At 47.1% G+C, this 12,547-nt stretch overlaps 1 protein-coding gene across 1 annotated transcript in view; it reads left to right on the forward strand.

The window, feature by feature from the left end:
* The window catches only part of ELP1 (elongator acetyltransferase complex subunit 1), a 49,310-nt gene that overhangs the window by 11,233 nt on the left and 25,530 nt on the right, over nucleotides 1–12,547 (forward strand). The window contains exons 11-18 of the mRNA XM_083419491.1: nucleotides 2,602–2,835; nucleotides 4,659–4,829; nucleotides 5,003–5,096; nucleotides 7,345–7,515; nucleotides 8,979–9,085; nucleotides 10,934–11,037; nucleotides 11,771–11,824; nucleotides 12,090–12,195. Coding sequence (XP_083275617.1) covers nucleotides 2,602–2,835; nucleotides 4,659–4,829; nucleotides 5,003–5,096; nucleotides 7,345–7,515; nucleotides 8,979–9,085; nucleotides 10,934–11,037; nucleotides 11,771–11,824; nucleotides 12,090–12,195 — 1,041 coding nt within the window. The remainder of the gene's footprint in view (nucleotides 1–2,601; nucleotides 2,836–4,658; nucleotides 4,830–5,002; nucleotides 5,097–7,344; nucleotides 7,516–8,978; nucleotides 9,086–10,933; nucleotides 11,038–11,770; nucleotides 11,825–12,089; nucleotides 12,196–12,547) is intronic.

Here is a 12,547-nt window from a genome sequence, read left to right on the forward strand (position 1 = left end):
TATTCCCTCCTAAAAAGAAATAGACACAGCACAGTTTTGTATAAAAAGTATAAAATAGTTTACTCACACATTCTGTTCACAAATGGATCCCAGAAGGCAGACTTACGTTACAAAATATATACACTTGGAATCTATCCCATAAGAAGATAGTTCCTTTGTCTTCTCTTGGCTAGAAGCCCTTGTCCTCTCTCTTGGAAGCCAAGAGAGCATCTCAGGCTGAGTTGCAAAATGGAGGAGAGAGAGATGTTGTGGCCAGTCCTGTGCTTTTGTTACCTGCACAGGTAAGGTCAAGCCCACCTCTGGTCATATGTAGAGGAAGTTTGTCCCAGCCCAGGAGGAAACAGGAAGTTTATCTACTGGCTGAACAAACATCCCTCTCTAGGAATGTTGTATTTTGTCTGCTCTGTGTTTCACACCCCACAGTAAGAACATAGCATTATCATCTGACTCTTGGTGAACCAGAACTTCTCAGACTGGCTCACAGTCAGGTGTGGCCTCCATCAAGTACCCTGGTGCATGGCTGTCTGCTTGCATTTGAATGCTTCCAGTCGTGTGGAGGATTAGACTGCAGAAACGTGCATGCACCAATATGTGTGATGGCTGCCACTGAGGAGATACAGTGGTGCCTCGCAAGATGAAAAGAATCCGTTCCGCGAGTCTCTTCGTCTTGCGGTTTTTTCATCTTGCAAAGCAAGCCCATTAGCGGATTAGCGCTATTAGCGCTATTAGCAGTTTAAGGGCTATTAACGGGTATTGAAGGCTTAAGGGATTAGCGGATTAGCTGCTAAAAGGCTATTAGCAGCTTAGCGCTTTAGAAAAAGGGGTTGGGGAGCGGAAAAAAACCTCAAGAATCGCAAGACATTTTCGTCTTGCGAAGCAAGCCCATAGAGAAATTCGTCCTGCGAAGCACCTCTGAAAACGGAAAACCCTTTCGTCTTGTGGGGCACCACTGTACATTTTAAACTCTCAGGACACAGAGAGAGAAAGAGAGAGGGCACTAGAGAGACTTTTCATGCAACCCAAATCCTATAGGGTAGAGGTCAGTAACTGGAAACACCTAGGCCAGTCCCTCATGTGTGCTGACCTCCTTCTTGCAAGCCTCCAGGCAAAAGAGATGTGGAGAAAGATGTGGGAAGGACAGAACTACCTAAATTATATAGAATTTTATTTATGTATGCTACTACAGCAGCAAGGGGACGCGGGTGGCGCTGCGGGTTAAACCACAGAGCCTAGGACTTGCCGATCAGAAGGTCAGCGGTTCGAATCCGTGCGACGGGGTGAGCTCCCGTTGCTCGGTCCCTGCTCCTGCCAACCTAGCAGTTTGAAAGCACGTCAAAGTGCAAGCAGATAAATAGATACTGCTCCAGCGGGAAGGTAAATCACATTTCCGTGCGCTGCTCTGGTTCACCAGAAGCGGCTTAGTCATTCTGGCCACATGACCCGGAAGCTGTACGCCGGCTCCCTCGGCCAATAAAGCGAGATGAGTGCCGCAACCCCAGAGTCGGCCACGACTGGACCTAATGGTCAGGGGTCCCTTTACCCTTTACAGCAGCAAGAATGTTACTTGCCCAAAAGTGGAAAGAAGCAGAAGTCTCAGCGAAGGAAGATGCATACAAAATGCATACAAAAACTTATGGAGTATGCAGAAATGGCAAAACGTACCGGAAGAATAAGAAATCAAGATAACAGACTTTTTATAAAGGAATGGAAGTGGTTTATTGAATGTTTACAGATAAACTGTAAACAGATGAAAACGTTAGCAGGATTATTGTAGTTTTATAAGAGTATATATTTGCAGTAGATAATTAAATGAGCAAGTTAAATGAATGTGGATATGAAGAAGATATTTAAAAATAAATTTAAGGAACCGCAGAAAGGCAGGAAGGAAATAAAAATTTGAAATGTTAAATCGATTGTAAAACTAATGAAATGTATAAATTTGAAAAGTATAAATAAATTTTAAAAAGAGATGCGGAGAAAGAGGCATCTGTGGCAAAAGAACAAGGTGACTACCACCACCTGGGAAATGTTCATTTTCAAACTAAGCTGAATGCTACACAACTAGGCAGAGAAGAGATTCTAATACAGTGGTGCCCCGCAAGACGAATGCCTCGCAAGACGGAAAACCCGCTAGACGAAAGGGTTTTCTGTTTTGGAGGTGCTTTGCAAAACGAATTTGCTATGGGCTTGCTTCGCAAGACGAAAATGTCTTGTGATTCCTGGGGTTTTTTTCCCCCTCCCCCCCTTTTCCCCAAGCCCCTAAACCGCTTAACAGCTTTTCGCTAAGCCGCTTAACAACTGATCTAAGCCGCTTATCAGCTGATCTAAGCCGCTAATTGCCTTTTAGCAGCTAATCCGCTAATCCCTAAGCCTTTAATAGCCGCTAATAGCCGCTAAATAGCCGCTAATAGCGCTAATCCGCTAATGGGGTTGCTTCGCAAGACGAAAAAAACCGCAAGACGAAGAGACTCACGGAACAGATTCTTTTCGTCTTGCGAGGCACCACTGTACCTCAAAGGCTAGAGAGATTGGGGGGGGGGAGTGTCTGTTCTGCTACAACTTGGGGGGTGTCTAATGTACAGTCCTGCGTTCTGTGTACAGTTCAGCTCTGGACAACGGCAAACTACCACTGGTACCTGAAGCAAAGCCTGCATTTTGATAGCTCGGAAGGCAGCCAGTCCATTGTGTCCCTGGCATGGGACCAAGAGATGCCGTACAGATTCCACATCCTCTGCCAGCAGTGGCTTTACCTCTGCTATGACTGGCAGTGGAGTACGGACCGCAGCAGCGGCGAAGGGGCAAGCGACTTGGCTAGCGTGGCAGTCATTGATGGAGGTACGTTTCTACTGAGCGAGGTTGTTGCGTTGTTTTTTAAGGTGGACTGCGCCTGCTGAGAAGTCCGCGCAAAAAGAATTAGGCCACACTTTTGCAAAGTCTAAAATCTGAATTTATTCCCTTATCTCCCCCACTTCACCCAGCATTTCACAAGATGGAGAAGCTACTCTGTCAGGTTTACAGTAGGCCCTATGCAGGACTCCTCCCCATAGCTAGTAGAAGCAGAATAAATGATGCAAAATAGGCAAATACAGTGGTACCTCCGGTTAAGTACTTAATTCGTTCCGGAGGTCCGTACTTAACCTGAAACTGTTCTTAACCTGAAGCACCACTTTAGCTAATGGGGCCTCCCGCTGCCGCCGCGCCACCGGAGCACGATTTCTGTTCTCATTCTGAAGCAAAGTACTTAACCTGAAGCACTATTTCTGGGTTAGCGGAGTCTGTATCCTGAAGCGTATGTAACCTGAGGTACCACTGTACATAGAAATTCGCTTAATTTTGCATAATACAAACAGGTCATGATATTTAGTTTTTTCTCGATGCAGAACAATTATTTTAACTGCCAGGTATACACAGCCCTGATTAAGGGCTCGTTAACGTGAGGGAAAGGCCGTTTTGAAGGAACCTAGAAATCCTCCAAAGAAACTCAGTCGAAACTGACAAAACATCTATAAAGATAGTAAAAAGACAATTCTCGTCCTCATCTCCCGTGCATGATGAGTGTACATCTTAATATTTATAAAGAATTTTCTATGTGTTCAGAGCCCTTCACATGTCATAGAGTGTTTCAGTAATCTTTACAACAATCCTGTAAGGAAGTTCAGTATTGTTATTGTGCACTGTGCAAAATATGAGCAAGCCAGGGCTGAACTGATCCTACCCTTGCTGGTACCTTTCCCAGGAAAATTAGAGGCTCACTATGTCAGGTTCCTATTGGAAGACCGGAAAATGCTAGAACATTAGCAGTGGCAAAGTTTTTATCGGTGGTTGCAAGAACCAGTGATCCCTATATTCTGAACAAAATGCTCGTTTAACCTGGAGGTAGGCTGTATGAAGGGACGCGGGTGGCGATGTGGGTTAAAGCCTCAGTGCCTAGGGCTTGCTGATTGAAAGGTTGGCAGTTCGAATCCCCGTGGCGGAGTGCGCTCCCGTTGTTCGGTCCCAGCGCCTGCCAACCTAGCAGTTCGAAAGCACTCTCGGGTGCAAGTAGATAAATAGGGACCACTTACTAGCGGGAAGGTAAACGGCGTTCCGTGTGCTGCGCTGGTGCTGGCTCGCCAGATGCAGCTTGCCACGCTGGCCACGTGACCCGGAAGTGTCTGCGGACAGCGCTGGCTCCTGGCCTCTAGAGTGAGATGAGCGCACAACCCTAGAGTCTGTCAAGACTGGCCCGTACGGGCAGGGGTACCTTTACCTTTTTAGGCTGTATGAATTGTGTCTTGCTTTGTAACGATTTGTTGGGTCTCTGGACCGTAATAAAGATTGTTGTTGTTGTTATTGACCTGCCCTGTAAAGTAGCTTGGTATTTTGATCAGCAGATGGGGCTGAGGCTGTAGGAATATAATGACTTATTCAAATCCACCTGGTGAGTTCAGATTAGAGGCAGGATTCGAACCTGTGACCTGCCTGTTCATAGCCTTAGCTCATGTGATTGCGCTATACTTAACAATCGGCCGCTGGAAGAAGTGATCAGACTCCACTAAGAAGCATTCAATTTTAATATGAAAAAATCTGTGATGATGTCTGTATGTTTAGTCTGGCCTTTGCTGCTATGCATTGATGCTCATGAAAGCGATTTTCCCCTCTCCTTTTTCTCTTTAAAGACAAGGTGCTGTTGACAGCCTTCCGTCACGCTGTTGCCCCTCCACCTCTTTGTACCTATCAGCTCCAGCTCCCCTGTTCTGTCAATCAAGTTGCCTTCCTTATGGAACCTTCTAGAAGCGGGGATCTTGCTGTCTTGGATGCTAGCAACAGGATTTCCATTTATAGAGCTGGTAGGTACACCCGTGGCTTCGCCAAAAACATGGCTTCAACTCCTTGCATTCTAAAAGGCCGGGTGGGGATGGTGGCTTTCAATCTGCTTTTCATTTAAAACAGAACAGAGGTAAGTTCCCAGGCTGATGCTGAAGTAAGTCCATCGCCTATTCTCTTTGTTGCTTTTTGACAGATGGCCAGACGGACACAGACGCCACTGTTAAAACTGGTGCAGTTGGTGGAAGAAGATGCAAAGTTGCAGTCCCTCGGCTGGAAAAGACATACAGGTACCGGGAGTTAAACTGGGTGCAGAATATTTGTTCCTGAAGGAATGTGAAACCAATACATATAACCACAGTGGTACCTTGGTTTTCGAACAAAATGTGTTCCGGAAGTCCGTTTGACTTCCAAAACGTTCGGAAACCATTGTGCGGCTTCCAATCAGAAGCTACGCCGGACGTTTGGCTTCCAAGACAAAGTTCGCAAACCAGAACATCTACTTCCGGGTTTGCGGTGTTCGAGTTCCAAGTTGTTCATGAACCAAGCTGTTTGAAAACCAAGGTACGTCTGTACTGGGTACTGGCTGGGTGAGCTCTGGTGAGCAGGGTAACTCTTCCCTTGACTTTCTGTATTGTTTCCATTTGTTGTTGTTGAGTTGTGTAGTCGTGTCCGACTCTTCGTGACCCCCTGGACCAGAGCACGCCAGGCACTTCTGTCTTCCACTGCCTCCTGCAGTTTGGTCAAACTCATGCTGGTAGCTTTGACAACACGGTCTAACCATCTCTGTCGTCCCCTTCTCCTTCTGCCCTCCATCTTTCCCAACATCAGGGTCTTTTCCAGGGAGTCTTCTCTTCTCATGAGGTGGCCAAAGTATTGGAGCCTCAGCTTCAGGATCTGTCCTTCCAGTGAGCACTCAGGGCTGATTTCCTTAAGAATGGAGAGGTTTGATCTTCTTGCAGTCCATGGGACTCTCAAGAGTCTCCTCCAGCACCATAATTCAAAAGCATCCATTCTTCGGCGATCAGCCTTCTTTATGGTCCAGCTCTCACTTCCATACATCACTACTGGGAAAACCATAGCTTTAACTATAAGGGCCTTTGTCGGCAAGGTGATGTCTCTGCTTTTTAAAATGCTGTCTAGGTTTGTCATTGCTTTTCTCCCAAGAAGCAGGCGTCTTTTAATTTCGTGGCTGCTGTCACCATCTGCAGTGATCATGGAGCCCAAGAAAGTAAAATCTCTCACTGCCTCCATTTCTTCCCCTTCTATTTGCCAGGAGGTGATGATCTTCGTTTTTTTGATGTTGAGCTTCAGACCATATTTTGCGCTCTCCTAAGACAGGGAGGTTGCATTCACCTCTTCCCAATGTCTCATTCCCAAAGTTGTTCCTCAGGCTCTTTGCTTTTATTTTTTTGGCTAACTCACTGGTTCTTCACATTACGAGCCAGTTTGACCATAACAACCCCAGCTTCATAAATCATGAGCATTAGGAGAGCATGCTTCTCTTCCCTTTGTTTTAGTACTTCAAACCTGGCCAAACAAGCTATAGTTTCCTTTTAACGTATGAGACAGAAAAACTATAGCTTCATGTCTGTCTACTATCCAGGATTGTAAACCAGTTGAAACAACCTAGGCCTGCACTTGAATACGACAACGTGTAAAAAAGCGGCCCTCAAACCTGATTCCCACCAGCAGATCAGCACTTGATTTCTCAACAAACAATTAGTTGCCCGCTTGGTGGCTGGTAAAGTAAACATGTAAACTGATTCAGTTTTAAAGCAAGGTAAATGAAGTGAGGAGATGGAGCTGTTTGTTTGTCCTCTGCACCCGGGTGGTGCTGTGAGTTAAACCACAGAGCCTAGGACTTGCCGATTAATCCCCGCCGGTTCGAATCCCCGCCACGGGGTGAGCTCCCGTTGTTCGGTCCCTGCTCCTGCCAACCTAGCAGTTTGAAAGCACATCAAAGTGCAAGTAGATAAATAGGTACCACTCCGGCGGGAAGGTTAATGGCGTTTCCTTGCGCTGCTCTGGTTCGCCAGAAGCGGCTTAGTCATGCTGGCCACATGACCTAGAAGCTGTACGCTGGCTCCCTCGGCCAATAAAGCGAGATGAGCGCCGCAACCCCAGAGTCGGCCACGACTGGACCTAATGGTTGGGGTCCCTTTACCTTTTACCTTTTAAATGAAGTGAGGAGATGGAGCTGTTTTGATGATGTGATGGAACAGAACACACGTGAATCAGCCCTTAGCTCTCCAAAGCTAACTTGGGATGCACATACGCAATAAAAGTGTTTGCAGAATCCGTAGATAACCCTCTTCCTCTGCTTGCCTTCTGACTTGCCTTCTGACTGGTATTACCTCGGGCTAATAGACGATTCCTCCAAATAATACTGAGAATAATATTGTCCATTCTCTATGCAGCGTCGCCTAGGTGTATTTTAGAAAGGGTTTGAATTGTGCAGAGGTGGGGATGGTTAATGCTCCTAATTAATGAAGTACATGAATAATTTCTTCTCCTTCTTTTTGAAAACTGTCACAGATTTGACCTTGGCGACAACAGAGACGGGAAAAATCCACTGTGGCTTCGCCTTGTCACCTGGTTGCAAGATGACCTGTTCCTGGCTGCTGGACAGGCGTACCTCCCGGCTCACACCTCCATCCACCATCTGAATCTGTCCTCGTCGGCAGAGGAGGGAAGCATTGATATCTGGTATGGAACAGGGTATTATGTGTGCTGTGTTAATTTCAGAAATTCCTTTGCTTGGTTCCGGAATGCTAAGGCAGGGTCTCCTCCTTTGTGCCCTTTTGGGTCTGACTGGCTGGTTCAGCTGTTGCAGAGGCTTTGGCTGTTTAAACCCCAGTACCTGTGGAAAGGTGGGACGCGGGTGGCGCTGTGGGTAAAAGCCTCAGCGCCTAGGGCTTGCCGATCGAAAGGTCGGCGGTTCGAATCCCCGCGGCAGGGTGCGCTCCCGTTGTTCGGTCCCAGCGCCTGCCAACCTAGCAGTTCGAAAGCACCCCTGGGTGCAAGTAGATAAATAGGGACCGCTTACTAGCGGGAAGGTAAACAGCGTTTCCGTGTGCAGCTCTGGCTCGCCAGAGCAGCGATGTCACGCTGGCCACGTGACCCGGAAGTGTCTGCGGACAGCGCTGGCCCCCGGCCTCTTTGAGTGAGATGGGCGCAGAACCCTAGAGTCTGTCAAGACTGGCCCGTACGGGCAGGGGTACCTTTACCTTTACCTGTGGAAAGCCAATCCTTGTGTATTTTCTTGTTCTCCCAGTCGCCCATCTGTGTGTTCTGATGCCTAGAAAGAGCAGTATTGCAGCCGTACAACCAGTTAATATGCATTTTTAGTGGGTGTTAGAAAACCCTGGGAGTAAGAGTCCTTGTGAGATGGTTCATTGTGCTTGCTGCCTTTCTTGACCATGGTATATATTTCTTGATATATTTCTATTCTAGTCAAATAGGCTAGACAGAAGAATTGTCGCTTACCCCAGGCCACCCTTTGTGGTTTGTGGCTAAACCGGGGTCCTCCTAATCCACTGTGCCACACCAGCTCCACAAACATGTACAGGGGTACCTCAGGTTAAGTATTTAATTCGTTCCGGAGGTCTGTACTTAACCTGAAACTATTCTTAACCTGAAGCACCACTTTAGCTAATGGGGCCTCCTGCTGCCGCTGCACGATTTCTGTTCTCATCCTGAAGCAAAGTTCTTAACCCGAGGTAATATTTCTGGGTTAGCAGAGTCTGTAACCTGAAGCGTATGTAACCTGAGGTACCACTGTACACTGAAGCCTTGATGCATCTGATTCATGTTAGCCATCTATGTTAAAATGGCGCTGAAGGCTAGAGACTGGGATCATCATAAGAGTTTTGGAGACTTTGCTAGTTAAATAATAGAAATCCCCATTTAAAATCTGGTTAAATAATATTTGGACCAGTTACTGTAATTATATGTTGTTCTTGTATTTGCATGAAAACCAGTAAAAATTATTGGGGAGGGCTGGAATTATTGCTTTCTTAGGGATCACTTTGAAGGAACAGTTCAGAGTGTGGTTTGGGTTTCCGAAACCTGCATTCCCCTTCTGGTCCCTTAGTCATTTATGCAAAAATGTCTGCTCTCAGGTTGAGCATAGCACAGTCAGCTTCCTCCCTTTTGTGCACCTTTCGTAGCTCACCTGTGACTGTGGATGGCGATGTCATCAGCCTGTGTTGCAACCCGAAGACCAAAGCTGTGGCTCTGCAACTTTCTGATGGACGAATAATGAAGTACCTCTGGGGTATGTATGGTCACTGTTATTCTCTTATCCGGTAGGCTGGTCTTGGAAGTCCTAACATGGGAAGGGAAGGGCTGTAGCACATGTTTTGACCGCACAGTGGCCCAGGCTCCATCTCCAGTTAAAAGGACCTGTGATACAAATGGCTGGGAGACACCCCTGCTTGAGACTTTGCAGGGCAGCTGCTTCCCGCCAGAGCAGGCAGTACATGTCTAGATGGGCCAGTGCTCTGTCTTCAAATAAATTAGCTTCGTAGGCTCGAATGTCACAAAAATCCATAAGCTGACTTTTTGCCTTGTCTAGCCTCTAGCACATTTAATGTTTTCATCTCCTAGAGCAGCGGTTCTCAACCTGTGGGTCCCCAGATGTTGTTGGACCACAACTCCCATCATCCCTGAGCTCTGGCCTTGAAGCTAGGGGTGATGGGAGTTGTAGTTCCACAACATCTGGGGACCCACAGGTTGAGAAAAGCTGTCCTAGAGGGTGCTGTGTGTGAATGATGCATTCAGTTCTGTGCAGGTGTCTTATTTTCTAGAATAGCCTTCCCTGACCCGGTGCCTGCCAAACCAGGGACACGGGTGGCACTGTGGTCTAAACCCCTGAGCCTCTTAGGCTTGCTGATCAGAAGGCTGGCTGTTTGAATCCCCAAGACGGAGTAAGCTCCCGTTGCTCTGTCCCAGTTCCTGCCAACTTAGCAGTTTGAAAGCACACCAGTGCAAGCAGATAAATAGGTACCACTGTGGCGGGAAGGTAAATGGTGTTTCCGTGTGCTCTGGTTTCCGTCACAATGTCCCGTTGTGCCAGAAGTGGTTTAGTCATGCTGGCCACATGACCCGGAAAGCTGTCTGTGGACAAACTCTAGCTCCCTCGGCCTGAGAGCGAGATGAGTGCTGCAACCCTATAGTCGCCTTTCACTGGACTTAACCATCCAGGGGTCCTTTGCCTTTTCCTATAAGAAAGCTTCATAGGCTCAAATGCCACAAAAATCCATGCACTGTGCATGAATGATGCATACAGTTATGTGTGGGTGTCTATTTTCTAGAATAAGGTAAAGGTAAAGGGACCCCTGACCATTAGGTCCAGTCATGACCGACTCTGGGATTGCGGCACTCATCTCGCTTTATTGGCCGAGGGAGCCGGCGTACAGCTTCCGGGTCATGTGGCCAGCATGACTAAGCCACTTCTGGCGAACCAGAGCAGCGCACGGAAATGCCGTTTACCTTCCCGCTGGAGCAGTACCTATTTATCTACTTGCACTTTGACGTGCTTTCAAACTGCTAGGTTGGCAGGAGCAGGGACCAAGCAACGGGAGCTCACCCCGTCGCGGGGATTCGAACCGCCGACCTTCTGATCAGCAAGTCCTAGGCCCTGTGGTTTAACCCACAGCGCCACCCACGTCCCTATTTTCTAGAATAGCCTTCCTTAACCTGGTGCTAGCCAAATGTATTGAACCACTACTCCCATCAGCGTGGCCAATGTCCAGGGATATGATGGAAGTTGTAGTCCAGAAAACACCTGGAAGGGCACCAGGTCGGGGAAGTCTGTTCTATAACGTCACCAGACCTTTCAGAGCCCGGGTGAGAGAGAGCGTGAGAATGAGAGAATGTAAAGCTGAATGGTGTTTTCCTGGGCTGAACTTTTCTAGAGGACCTTCTCCCTTCGCTCTTCAGGCAGCCCCAGTGTTCTTGGCTCTGGCGCATTCCCTCATCTAGTGGTGTGAGGGATGCCACCCAGGTTGCAAGCTTGGCCTGTTCCGCATCATTCCAAGATGTTGAACCTCCTGCATTCGGTAAAATAAATAGTCTTGGCTTTATCACATAGACCTGCTGTGTCTTTTCCCTCTCACTTCAGGAGCTGAAAAACCAGTTGTCACCCCTTGGCTGAACAGCAGCGGTTCAGCTGTCCAGTTTCCCTCTCCATGTATGCAGACTGCACTGGCTGTGGTTGGTGGTGAAGTAAGTAAACAATAAGTGTGAAGTCTAGGAGCACTGAGCACCTGGTTGTGACCTTACTCAGTGGTTCTCAAGCTTTTTTCCCTGAGCCATACTTCCAGAGTAAAAATTTGCTTGCGTGGCACCGAATTTTTTATTCATAAGAAATACATTTGAAACCAAAAAGAAACTGCTTAGTAGCTGATAAGAAATGCATTGGAAAACTTTGGAAAACAATGCCTAGCAGTCTCTGTGAAAGACTTTTTTCCTTTCATCAAGTACTTGCGGTTTTTAATACCTTGCTCTTAGTAATGCTGCTTATATTTTTCTACTTTGATTCTTGTACTTGAGGAGTTATTGTTGTTTTAGAATATGCAGTTTCAATATATTTTGGAAATCACCCTTGAATTCGATAATGAAGGATGGTGTGTGTGTGTGTGTGTGTGTGTGTGTGTGTGTAACAAATAAAATAAATATTCCGGCAGTGGTAAGGGTGAAGTTTCAGATCCCTGCATAGTTCTTCCCATCTCTATAATGAGCGGAAGCAGAATAAATTATCCAAAATAATTTTGAATTTTGTTTCATTCGGATGATTTCAACAAACCTAGATTTTAGATGGTTTGTTTGTTGTTTATTTCATTAGCAGGCTTTGGATTCAGTCGGCGCCTGGTTTTTGATTCTCTGTACAGAATTCATAGGTACCCAATCTATGGCAGGTTTGCTTTCTAACCCCGTGCTCTGCCTTTTGTCTCCTCAGGAAACCATCTTTGGTCTGACTGACAGATGCCGCTTTTTTATTAATGACGTTGAGGTACCAACTTCTCTTCCAGCTCTCGCTCCTTTGTTGCCCCTCTGCCATAGGAAGCTCCCTTGTAATGAGTCAGGCCCTTGGTCCATGTAGCTCAGTCCTGTCAGCATTGACCGCTATGGCACTCCTGGGTTTCAGGCGATGTCAGGCATTGAGCCTGGGACCTTCTGCCTGGAGAGCATATGCTCTTCCACTGAGCTTCAGCCCTTCCCCAACGTAATGTCCCCCATAATGACCTACTGCAGGGATTCTTCTTTGTTTCCCACAGGTTGCTTCAAACGTCACGTCCTTTGCCATCCACGATGAGTTTCTGCTGTTGACAACACATGCTCATACCTGCCAGTGCCTGTCGCTGAGGAACACATCCCTGAAAGGTGAATATGCCCAGCGTGGCTAGCAAGAAAGGGTGCCTTAGTCAGCTGATCCTTTCTTGGACTTCCTCTTCCTTGAGATGCTATTAGTGTCAGCATCGCCCTTGAGCCAGTGCCACTAACTGGACTCATCCACTTCAGCCCCGACTGGGCTAGGCGAGCTGGGTAGCACTTCCAGAGACCACCTTCTCACAGGAACAGGTCAAAGTGCTGTGGACTCACAGCTTAGAGTTGTGAGCACCGGATTCACTTCCACAAGTAGACAGTCGTCTCACAGCAGAGTACAGCAGAGTATATAAACAACTTGGAGAGCAGCTCTGTAGAATATCTTCTTTATTCTATCTACAACTATTAT

The sequence above is a fragment of the Podarcis tiliguerta genome (assembly GCF_965153285.1).
Source record: "Podarcis tiliguerta genome assembly, chromosome: 17".
Classification (NCBI taxonomy): domain Eukaryota; kingdom Metazoa; phylum Chordata; class Lepidosauria; order Squamata; family Lacertidae; genus Podarcis; species Podarcis tiliguerta.